General features: G+C 45.4%; 1 protein-coding gene across 2 annotated transcripts in view; it reads left to right on the forward strand.

The window, feature by feature from the left end:
• The first annotated feature begins 274 nt into the window (after nucleotides 1–274).
• The window catches only part of LOC124221654 (myocardin-related transcription factor A), a 168849-nt gene continuing 156834 nt past the window's right edge, over nucleotides 275–12289 (forward strand). For both annotated transcript variants that reach the window (XM_046631859.2, XM_046631860.2), the window contains exon 1: nucleotides 275–1060. In XM_046631859.2, coding sequence (XP_046487815.1) covers nucleotides 1021–1060 — 40 coding nt within the window. In that variant the 5' untranslated portion in view covers nucleotides 275–1020. The remainder of the gene's footprint in view (nucleotides 1061–12289) is intronic.

Below are 12289 nucleotides of genomic sequence, written 5' to 3' on the forward strand. Positions count from 1 at the left end.
GAAAGATCACGGGGAAGTTGGCGGTCGAGGAGGAGCGGAATGTCTCTGTTAGTTTGAATCAGCTCGGGTGGGGAAAACACTGACAACTGTTGCTTCTCAGCTTCGGTTTCGTTCTCAACTGTAGGTACCCAAGTCTGTTGGGACTGGATTGTGATTCCTGGCTAATGATATGTAAGATTCAATATGGCCGGTGTCGAGGCCGTCGTCCAAGTGTGAGCAACGAAAGTGGATAACGAATGTGAACGAAGAAGAAGAAGAAGAAGAAGAAGAAGAAGAAGAAGAAGAAGAAGAAGAAGAAGAAGAAAAGGAATTAATTTTTTAGTTTAAATTACGAACGAACTACGACTTATCATTCCCAGCGAGAAAAACAGCATTCCCTTTAAAGAAATTTTCAAACGAAGAAGTAACCGGACTGTAATCTTTCGAACGAGATATCTTGCACCAGGACTGAAAGGTATAAAAGAGGATGAATGGGTTGCAGAGTCGTCGAGGAGAATTAATAAGTTATTGAAAAATTGTAAATAAATAATGCTCACAGACAGAGGACCACTATTATACAGCCAGTCGAATTAAACTAGCTAATTAAGACTTCCTAAATAAACTTTAAAGCACGAACGCTTTCGACAGCTCCTTGCTAACTTCAAGATAAACAACGCAAAAGAATATATTCTTTCCTAAAGTTTCTCGACCACTGATGAACGAGCCCGTGATAAACGGATGTCATTTGTTCATCACAGAACTCTTCGAGAAGATGGAAAAATAAATATCGCCGAATAGTTAAACATTCGAACGATTCGACGTTGACGCTATAAGTGAAACTTACTTGATTTAATCACGAGAACATTGTTCTGGTGAGGATCAAAAGTTGGGTACGTTATTTTGCTAAACGGAGTTCCCGATGTACCTAATGAAGTGACGATTGATGTTCAAGGCAGTTGTACCAAGAGTGAAGTGAAATTGTTGAAGAGGGGGAGGTACACCGACGATGGAATATCGGTGAGGTCACCAGGTCATCACAGAATGCCTGAGCCGAGGGCAAAACGCTGCAAACACTGTGACGGTACGCCATATTGATACGTCGGCGTGTCGTTTGATGTGTATAAATTGACGTCGAGATCTGACGATGATCAAATAACCATAGCGTAACAATAGCAATAATAATAATAATAATAATAATAATAATAATAATAATATAACGATTGTTGTGGAGTTGAGTTTGTATTTTTTCGTCCTTCTCGTGTGAATTGTATGTTTTCTGTACCACTAACAATTAACATAATAAATGTCGGGTTTCCCTAATTCATGTCGTTCTCCTTCATCAATCACCCGGCGATCGCCGACTTTTGTCGTCGTTTCGGATCGTTGCGTAAATCCACCTCGCAGCACTGCTGCCATCGACAATACTGTCGGGCATAACAAAGCAACACCGTAAAATTCACCCTGTGTTTTTGTTACGTCACGCTATTTTCGTGTAGCTAGCAAATACACGCTGTGGTTTACTCGAGCGAATCTGGAAACGCCAGCGTGATTAATTTATCTCTAATTCGCCCTTGCGTTGATGCAATAGCTGACAAGCCATTCGCGAATTGTCGCAAACACTCAGGTAGTGCATATTCGCAGCAAAGCACCGGACCACCTCAAACGTCGGAATTTTTCCATGCCATCTCTTTCGCCACGAGATTATCCTTAATCGTGACGAGAAGTGTTCGCGTACCTCGACTCACTCATGATCACCTTACTCCGTTACGCCTTAGCAGCGAGATAGTAGAAGAAGAAGGAGAAGAAGATGAAGAAGAACGAGGAGACGAGTATTCGTTGAAAGAGTTTGATGAAAGTGGGACACTCGGTGGACCGTCGTGACTGACTCCTGAAATATTTCTTTTACGGTGAAAAGTCAGTCTTAATTAGGAACAGAATGAGCACTTTATCTTTAGGTCAATCATTCCTCAGTGTCCGTACCGTTGGACTGACACTCTGGCGCGGGGCACATTCCAATCAGACGACTATGCAGTCCAACTAGTCACTCTTCTTCTACACCGACGTATTTTTATCCCAGGTTGTTCACCTTCTTATCTGCGAATAAAGCTGCCTTATACGCGCGGCCGCTGATATATCGACGATGGAATAGAATAATTTTGAAACGGGAGCATCCGGGGCTGAACGCATCCCTCGAAGCCTCTTCAAGGGTCGCGTTGACCTTGCGCGGTTAACCACAAATCTTGAAATGTCGCTTTGTGCCGGTCCTACTCGGATATTAAGAAGATAGAACGAAGGAAGGCGAGAGTGTAGAAGCAAAAAAGTAAAAGAGAGGAAGAAAGGACACGAACAGACGTTGTCTCTGTTCGATGTCAAGCATCGCGGCATCGTTAAAGCAAAAGTTTATTTTCACTTTCCACGTGACCTCAGACCTACATTGACTATGAGATCCGTAGGTAGTGGAGATTGAAACAGACACTTGAACGTCGTTAGAAAAGCCGCTTCCCACTTTTTCTAACCACTCTTCATAACTGAACAGTGATAAATGAATGAACAATCAATAAGAATATGGAAGATTTTTATCGTATTGAAATTAGTAACGTTATCGCAACGACTCCTGCTTAGCGTTATTTCGCTATTTTGGAATTGTCTGAAATTCAGTAAACTTTACTAACTTCAAGCTCGTCGATTTTTACCAGCAGTAAAACAGTGGCTTAGCCATTGAACGTCATCGAGCCAATCCATCGGGGCTTCGGCCAACGCTGATCAACGATAGATAACCTAAAAAACATTGTTTTTCTCGCGATCTATTTCGAAGACATGTCTATTACGGAAAACGATTATTCTACTGTCTGCAAGCTCTAAGTTTGGCAGACCAGGCGCGCGAGGCAGTTGGAGCGTGGACCACCGTTGAAATTCATTAAGGCCACCGGAACCATTATGCTTGCTTATTTTTTATTTACCATCTCTTTTCACCCCTGCCTAAAGACGCGTCGTTTCTTCTCGTTTTACCTCCTAGGAAAAGGACCTAGAAGTGGGACTTGTTCGTCCCAGATGACGGATGGCAGCGTGTGTATTATTTTAGTACCTACGTGACACTAATTATGTACCGGGTGAGAACCAAAATGCTATACATTGACTTTCGGATAGCAGGCGCCTTACGAATGCCAAATTCGACGACGGGCAGCAGATCGTGGTTCCGGAGAAAGAGTTGGTGTTCAATTCGCACAGCATTCGTCCCTTCGGGAACTCTTCTCACTCTTCGTTGAGTGAACAACTTTAGCTTCCTAGAAGCCTGGATTTGCACAGTACCTTGAACCACCGACAGCCCGATACCCTGCCAAACTGAACGTAACTTTTATGCTTAGCCTCGTGGCAAGTTTGAAAAAAAAAAAACGAGGAAGGGTCTTCGCCCTGATTCACAGCTGGAAATACGAGCGGTGGCGCGAAAAAATATACAGAACATTGCGAATGCTGTATATTGTGACTACCGAACGTGCACGACAGACTTTTAAAGTGTCTTTCAGATACGGTGTAACTGCGTATAAAAAAAATCTCGTTGCAATATTAAACCCTGACAGCGAAGAACTGAAACGAATTTCGCAACAAACGTGACTGATCTCGTTTCATTGATTTACATGCTTCTGGGAGTGTTATTTCGAGACAGAAATCCGCGAACAACGAAAAATCGACATCCATTTTTCACCTACCTATTACTATTGCGCTTACATATTTTTCGGGCTCACCGCGGCCGATACGAATTTCGTTTCACTGTCGCAATCTGCTACGTTAAAATAGTCTAGGTGGCAAATTTTCTGCTCTAGAGATGCCACTGAATCTTATATAAAAAGGAAGAATAAATAGAAAAAGCAGAAAAATCTTAGTATTAACTTAAAAATACGAGACACGGGTGGGTGTGTAGACGTTAGCGGAGAGTTAAATGAAAATATAGGCATCCAGGTACATGTATAAATGTGTGTTATGTAAGCTATTTTTCTATTCTATTTTTTCATCAAGCTTTTCACGGCTGTCTTGGGGCATAAATTCTCGAACGAGCGATGACAATCAAATGGTCCACGACTAGCGAACGATCTGACCTGTATGTGTGGATATAAATTTACAAGGGAGAGTTAGACGCGTCGAGGCGGTATATTGACTTCCGAAAATCCGTCCCCTCTACCTTCTTAATTTTCGGGGACCTTTAAACAAAATTTACCTACGTGTGGATGCTACACGCCTACTTGTGTAACGATGCTCTCGACCTTTAACGTGTCACCGTATAAATCTGGTTAAATAAACTTGGCCGAGTGATAAATGAGTCGGTGGAAATTGGGCGGGGAGAAGAAAAATTCTTTACATTTTGTGTAAATTCTCTCATATACACTCGAGCGGTCCTTTGGCTTGGAAATTTTTTTATTCTCTCTGTCTCTCTCTCTCTCTCTCTCTCTCTCTCTCTCTTTTTCGCTCTCTTTCGCACTTCCTGCTTTTTGACCAAGATTACATCTTCTTACGCCCACGCGTCGGGTATAAGAATAAAACTTGGATAAATTTTAAACGTTGACTTAAATCAGAGACATCGGAATAAAAGCGATCTGTTTGCAAATGGGTCGTAAACGTAAAACCCAACAGCTGTCGAAGGAAAATAAACTCTAAATTTATCCCTGACTCCCATGGCGTGCAGTGATTACTGACAACGGGTATCTTCTTGGGCGCGACTGGAGAATTTTCTCCTAACAAAATGCACATACCGAGATTCAGGGGAGGCGTGCGAATACTCCGACTCGTTAACATCAACCGGCTTCGGACGCGTAGGCTGGCGATTTCCGTTTTATTCTACACAATCGTCGTTTGTTGCCCATCAAAACATCGTTTTCTCAAAATTACCGGTGGGCCTTACAGACCCGAACAGTTACGCAACAATAAAAGTCAGTCACGACCATTCATATGTATATCAGAAAAATTTCATTGCTCGACAGTCGACCAGTAAATCAACATCAGGGAAAGCGTCGTACCTGTCCCATTGGTTAGTTAACTGCAACCAGGAACAATATCGCCGTATATCATTTCAGTGCTTTTCGATGTACATCTGTGCAATATCCCATCCCACGCAGTTGCACTTGGTCGTTGTTGTGTATTAAAAACATGAACCGTAAGACACGCTCGCAACTCGTTGCAGAATGCATAACGCATATAACACAGCAACAGCGGCCTCGCAACGCGTTCGGGTGATCAGGCAGCTCGACGAAGAGACGTCGACGTGACGGTGCGGCAGTGGTAGTAGTGGTGGTGGTGGTAGCACCGAGGTGACGACGAAGAGGACGGTGGTGGAAGGTGGTGTCGCCGTTTGGAAGACTGCCAGAATCACCCACTCGCCACGCATACCATGTCGATAAATAATCGAAGATACACCTTGCCAAAAACTTCCAAATTTCAGTGAATGTAGTCGCGGCGACGATGATCTAAAAAATAAACCAAACCGCCGTTCGAGGGAGGCGACGTCGTTTATTCGTGACCGTTTCACCACGTCACCGAGCCGGAGTTGCACGCGCGCAGCTGCAGCGGTCGGAATATTTTCTTTTCGCGATTTAGCGAGATCGCTTCGCGACGTCGGGGAATAGAAACGTCATAAAATAAGTGACTCAACATCTCGCAGTACGGAACAACGCTGCTCTCCAATTCGCGATCTAATTTCGCTTGAACACGTATAACAACATTCTTGTAACCGCGTGCATGTTTCGGCACTGCGGTTATCCGCACGGAATTCGACAAGTATGCTGACTCATGCAAATTATGTACCAGAGAAGGGGGCTTCGAAAACATTTCTGATAAAAGACTATAACCTCCTGACGTTTTTAGGTGTAGACGCTATATGTATATGTATATATATTAAGATATTTTTCAAATTAGATTATTTTTTCACCCACGCGCCTATAGAGAGATACATTGACGCATCACGCCGCTTATGCTCGAAAATACGCGTTGCGTATCCGCCCATCGATCCCCTACCAATACCAACACTGGACAGAAAAACTAATGCTCTGATATTTAGGTGAATGGGCTAAGAACGACTTTGATCGATTGGTAATACCTCGTTAATTTGTGATCCCTGTCAAGCGTATTCATTCTCGTCACACGTATTCTACCAGCAGCCACCTATTTCGTGACTCTGCATTTTCAGCCTATAGACAATCTTCTTTCTTGATGCACGGCTGAACCAAATCAGGGATTAAAAGCTCGGAGTCCGTTGGAAATGCCGTTGTTTAAACGAGGCGGGAATCACGAACATTACATCCGTCGGTCTGCGGAGTTCGAGCACACATGCCGAGATTCGTCGATTCCAACCTGCCTCCGCTAATTTCATGAAAACTCCGGTGACCTCGAAATGAAATGATACGAGAGAGACACTCGGTTGAGACTCAGCAGACCGCGGCCCGCAGAGGGAGAAGGAGCTCATCCTTGTTTACGATCGCGAGGCAGGGTGCCTCCTGGGGCTTGGCTCTAAACAGTGAATCAAACCCATGGTTCACTGATATCGTAAACGAACCCGATCGCGCCTCAGAAATTTGTTTGCTTTACCCCAACCAATGCCAGGGTGAACGTGGCAGGCGGTTGTTGCAGCGTTATCCCAGCGCAGCCGTTTCGGATCGAGCTGCTCCGTTGCATCGCCGGAGGTCCGAGTCTTTTTTGGCAGGTGCGAATTTCAACCGAGGGAATTACGGAGCGTAAGACTTATTATGCTTCGAGCGCTGGATTATTTGTGGCCTTACTGCGTCCTCGGACAAAGTTGCGTTCAGCTGTTCTCCGGGCGGCAATGCTTGCCAAACGAAATAATAAACGCGTTACTGCATCGCTAGATGATGATAAAGTCCAACACGCTAATGGACGTTGCACGAGCAGCTTCGCTTCCCAAGAGATTCGCCACCATTGCCTAGAGCCTCGAGTCGAGGTGGAGTTCTGGCCTGGCCATCGAACCCCCGTGGTTTTCAACCCTTCCGACTGCCAATGCGGCTACGAGCGATCGTTGCGTTGACCAAGATCGGTTATTGTCGAAGTTTCAACGTTTCATTGCCTGGAATTTACGTCCTCAATTTTCTCTCACATTCAAAGTGTTTCGCCGCGCGTTTATTTGCGCCCAAGACTGACCGGGCTCCTAGGTACATACATATAACGGCTGATGCCTAACGCGTAGTGGAATTGCGTGAAGTAGATTTTGGAACGTCTGATGTGCTCCGTTAGTGGGACGTGACCGTGTGATGTATGGCAAAGAGCGGCCGCAAGGCGGAAGTCAGGTGCTTCTGACGACCGCGCGTGCGCACGTGCAGTGATTTTCGGAAGCGGAAATGTAACGCGCTCGAGAATGGTATAATTTTCTAGTTTTTATCGACCATTGATAATCGCCTAACGTCTAGTTTTTCTCACAATTTTTAAAGATACTCTTCCAGCCGTTATAGTCTGACCCGATATTTGGACTTACTACTGTAATTCCCTGTACAGCGCGTAACGATGACGGAAAGTTTTATTTAAATCGAAGCTTGCTAGAATTCTAATAGGCGCGTTTTATCTTTCTCCTTTCGGACTCCGCGGATGATCCTAATCCCTTTTTTGAAAAGAATTTTAACCAATCTCAGCGAGTTAGATAATAAAATATAGTACACTTCTCTACGGATTTCAAGTTGTCATTCGAGTTAGGCAACGCCTCCGATGCGTCTGACGCTAGTAAAATCCGCCATTCCTACCGACGTCACGGAGGACTGATTGTTTTCAAGTCAATCATCCCGCTAAATTTAATCCCTGGCTCGATCGCGATGTAATTCCTCTGTGAGTACGGTCGCCGTTTCATTCTCGGGCCAGATTAACGATAAATGACTGATTCACACACTCTTTTTGCAGTTTTTTCTTTCCGATCGGCAGGGTGTTTGAATATTCTAGTTTTGACAACCGCGGTACGGAAGTAGGATCTCTGCGGTCTAAGCGACAACATCTAACATCGGGAACATTAAACGGTGAAAATGTGTTTGCGTGGCTGTTTACCTTGTGGTGAATTTGCTAGCTCGATGTAATACAGGTACCACATCCGGTGACGATGTGTCGACGACGGTTCGGTAAAGTAAAATCACTTGAAGTTGAAAGCATCTGGATCGTCTATTTCGAAAGCTTGCAAGGATAATAACTTGATTAATTACTTACGAGCACCTTTTCCCGCTTCCGTGACTAATTGCTAGTTTCCTACACGAGCGCGCGATCGCTGCAGGCCAGCCAACTTGTATAAAGTGTTCCTTAGTTGATACGAAGTGCGCGGTGCGCCGATATTAAAGTCGGAAGCGTGATTTACTGATTCCGTACGTTGGTATGGTTTGAGCTAACCGAGAAAGCCGAGTCTTCCGAGGTTAAAACACTCCAGTTTAACTTTTAACTGCTTTGCTTGTAGTTAAAGTCTTGCAGTTTAGTCACGCGCCGTCAACCGCGATCCCCTGCTTTTCTCCCGCCGCCGCGACGTTGCGCAAACGCGTAAGTAGCTTTTTTCAAGGAAATCCCTAAACAATTCCGGGAACGGAAAAACCCCGACTCGCAAAATGAAAGAACTTTGCGGTGCGTTCTGGACATTTTGCACAAGCGGCAGTGAATTCCCGCGTTTGTTCCTCGCTCCGAATTCCAGAGTCGCTCAGCTACGTTTGTCAGATATTATTAAACCACGTTCATGTTCGGAGACAATACCAAAGCGCAGGTTTCCGGGTCGGGATGAGCGAAAACGTCGGGATGTCGGGCCGCTGGGACAGACGAGATATGAGGTATGACACCGTCTGCTTTTGCCGTTGGCTCAGTTTCTGGGAAGAGGTTAGCGACGGGGTGTGCCGTTGTTGTCCTTAATGAGTGGAACTCAAGTCCGTCTCGACTTGATCCTCTTTACCACTTTCTGTCATCTTCGTCTCGACGTTGAGCAACCCGACGCTATTGACTACCACCAACGCTGCAGTGACCTGGATACAACCCAACCATTACACGGAACCGAGTACAGTGGTACACCTAGTATATTTTATTAAGTCGCTTTAGACTTCGCTTTTCAGTCTCTTTGATAAACCTCATTCTCTCATGATTTCTTACTCTACCCTAAAGCTCCAGATGCTTCGGCGCCCGTTTCTCAAATTCGATACGTTTCTCCAACGATTTGTTACGCGCTACATTTTTTTTTTTTTTACTTATCTTTAACGTTGAAACAGATGTCCTGGTGAATCGCGTAATCGTGATCAAAATCAGGCAACGAAGATCCGATGATCGTTTAATTCTCACGATTAGTTCAAAGAATGCCGCTCCAACGAGGTAAAGCAATACGTTTCTGGTCTCGGCAAAGTTGCAATTTTATTGGAGGGTCTGATTTAGAGTTCATGAGACGAGATTTTCATTTTTTTACAAACTGAAAGTCTATTTGCCTCTGAGGTTCGAGCTGTCAGCCAGCTGTTGCGCAATACGCGTTGAGGATTACTCTCAAAGATATTAGTTCGATGTTTACAAAACGAATCTTGGGATATTTTCTACGAATATCACGAGAAGGAGTTGTTGCCCGCTGTAGATGTTCGTTTTTTAAAAATCCCTCGCCAGCTGCCAAAGTAAATACGACAAACAACAATACCTCCCGTTGCATGTTACAATATTTGCTTATCTGATACTTCAATGCAATTTGTTTCCAAAAAATTGCTCATCACTCACGAGGTGCGAAATTTTCTTTCTGGAAAATAAACCATTTGCTAAGCTTATATTTTTTTTCTCTCGAACAAAGATCAATTCGAATTCAAATTCTGATCATTCTGGTAGGATTCCCTCTGTGGAAAGGATCTTTTCATAATCGCAATGCTGCGAAGGCTTGCATATTTCAAACTGAGACTCGCACAACGAAATCCGTGCTCGTATTTGGACGGCGCTGGCAGACTGGCAAAGCGGAGCAAAGCTAAGGCAAAGCAAAGCATCAAGGCATTAGCACTCCCCTTGTCCTTGCGCTATGGGTATTTTCGTCCAGAGTTTTAGCTAGTAATGGCTCTCCCCTCCGTCATTCCCGACATGGCCAGACGCGCGCCATGCTATGTAAAGCGCCTTGTTCTGCACTAACTTCAACTCCAACTCCGAGTGTGACTGCAACTACGAGTCTACTTAGTCGACTCTGCCCAACGCGGGCTAACTTGCCCGATGCTTTTTTAGCTCCGCGAGTTTTTGGTTTTTTTTTTTTTTTACTCCATCTTTTCTCGGTAGAAGCGCCACTGAAATTATTCGCATAGCGAAGGCCGTCCGCATCTGTTTCAACAGATGGTAAAAATTAAAACATTTGGGTAACGAAGCGTGAGCTAAAAGAGGAATAAATGATGTATGAATTTGAAAATATGCAGCAATTTGCCCCCCGTTGCCGGTTGATTGATACTTCTAAGCATACGGACGAATAAATATTATCTCGCGGAAAGCTTCGGTCGACTCAGGTACGCGTGAGAAAATTCGACGGGGCTTCCGCGAATTCTCTGCATCGCCTGAGTGAAAGAAAAAGGAAAATGTTGATCCAAGAGGTTTAGCTGCAGTTATCGTTTTTGGGAAACTACTTTGCGATCGGATCGGTCCTCCGATCAAGCCAAGGTCTCGGAGCGCCTTGTTCGGTGCTGATGGAATTTCCCCTTAAAATATTTGGCATAGATTGCTTTCAGCCGAGGTCGATTTCCATTGAGCCGCGGTGTCGAATGTGAGACGATAAATTTCAATTTTATGTATCCGAAACATATGCTTGCGGGGCCGTAAAGCTTGCTAGGAGAGAAAACAAAGTATGGTAGATTTACCAACAGATTTAATAAGGTTACGCAATCGCCGTAACGCCACTCGGCTTCGCCTCTAAAGCACCGCGGCCATCAGGCCTTGGACGGAGTAGGTGAGGGCTTTATTGCAGTCAACGCTTCTCGTCCATTCGACGTCTAAAATCTGCATAGGACAATCGACTTCGTCACTTCGGCGCAACTCTCATCCCGCCGTTTCATTTCGTCTCGTTACTCGCGGCCAAAATCGCATCTGCGAAACAGCGCGGACCAGGTCGAATACCGCGGCCGAATTCTGCACCGGTCAGCTACATTGTAAGCGTGTGCAAATGCTATCCCCGTTGAATCAGCCTCTCAGCCACCGGAAAACGGCCACGTGGATTTCGCAATAAAGTTTGCACCACGAGTGCTGCAGTTGGCGTAAGAATCTCGGAGCTTCGGGAACCCGCCAAACATTCGCATGTAATCCCGAATTGCACGCAATACGAACAGAGAGGCAAATTGACGCGGAACAGAAATACGCAGGGTGCGGACGAAGGCGGCTGAAGGAGAGAATCTTGCCGAATATCACCGAGAGCAACGATCCATCCGCGAGATAGTTAGTCAATAATTTGTCAATGAAAGCAGCGGTGGCGGCTCGTGGACCGCTTAGCGGGTTTTCTGCTAGGCCAGGACGCCCTCTCCGTCATCGGCTGGCACTCCTCCACGTCTCTCTCGGCTCCCAGCTTCAATTCCGTGAGTCAGCCCGCGATCTCTTGGACGTTTAATACCTACGCTACCTTGCCGCCGGCTCTCGGATACTTCCAGAGATATTTATTTTGTTTATTAAGCCGTCTTCGTAGTCTAGATTCTCTCCAACTTCCCGAGAGAGTCGTCTACCAACTATCGTTCCTCCGCCGTGGCCAATCCGTCACACCCTTGCGTCATTACCGCCCGGCTAATTCACTCGCATCTGGGTTACAGTCACAGTCACAGCCGGTTCTTCGTCGCTTATTATCGACGAGGAACGTTAACCCGAAGAATTCCACCGCGTATCGCGCAATCGCCGCGTGTGCAAACCGGGGAGGAAATAAAAAATGGTAGAAGGTGATCACCCTCGTCGCCTGCATACATTTCATCGCAAACGGCCCAATAACTTCTCCTCGGAGGTGGCGGCCCGCCTGCAACGTTTCGCGTACGCACAACCCGCGACGCAGACGCACTCGATGCTCGTATCGTCTTTATATCTCCAGTTTATACATACATATTTTTATATCAGAAGGTATACTAAGTGCGTCGTGGGATACGACTGGGACATTGGGACGCGGTTTGGTATTTTCGTGCGAGTGCAGCGAACGCGACTCGACTCGGCGTAGTTTCTTCTCTTTTTCCTCGGCCTGTTTTTTACCCGCGGAAGCTTTGCAGCTGCCGGCAGTAAGCTTTCATTCTTGGTTTTGACACCTTTTTACCTTTTTTAAAGCCTCCCGACTTACTTCGACTCCGTTGCTTCTATTTCTCTTTCGGTTTTTATCACCTAAATCGTTTCCTCT

Source organism: Neodiprion pinetum, chromosome 6 (genome assembly GCF_021155775.2).
Source record: "Neodiprion pinetum isolate iyNeoPine1 chromosome 6, iyNeoPine1.2, whole genome shotgun sequence".
Lineage (NCBI taxonomy): Eukaryota > Metazoa > Arthropoda > Insecta > Hymenoptera > Diprionidae > Neodiprion > Neodiprion pinetum.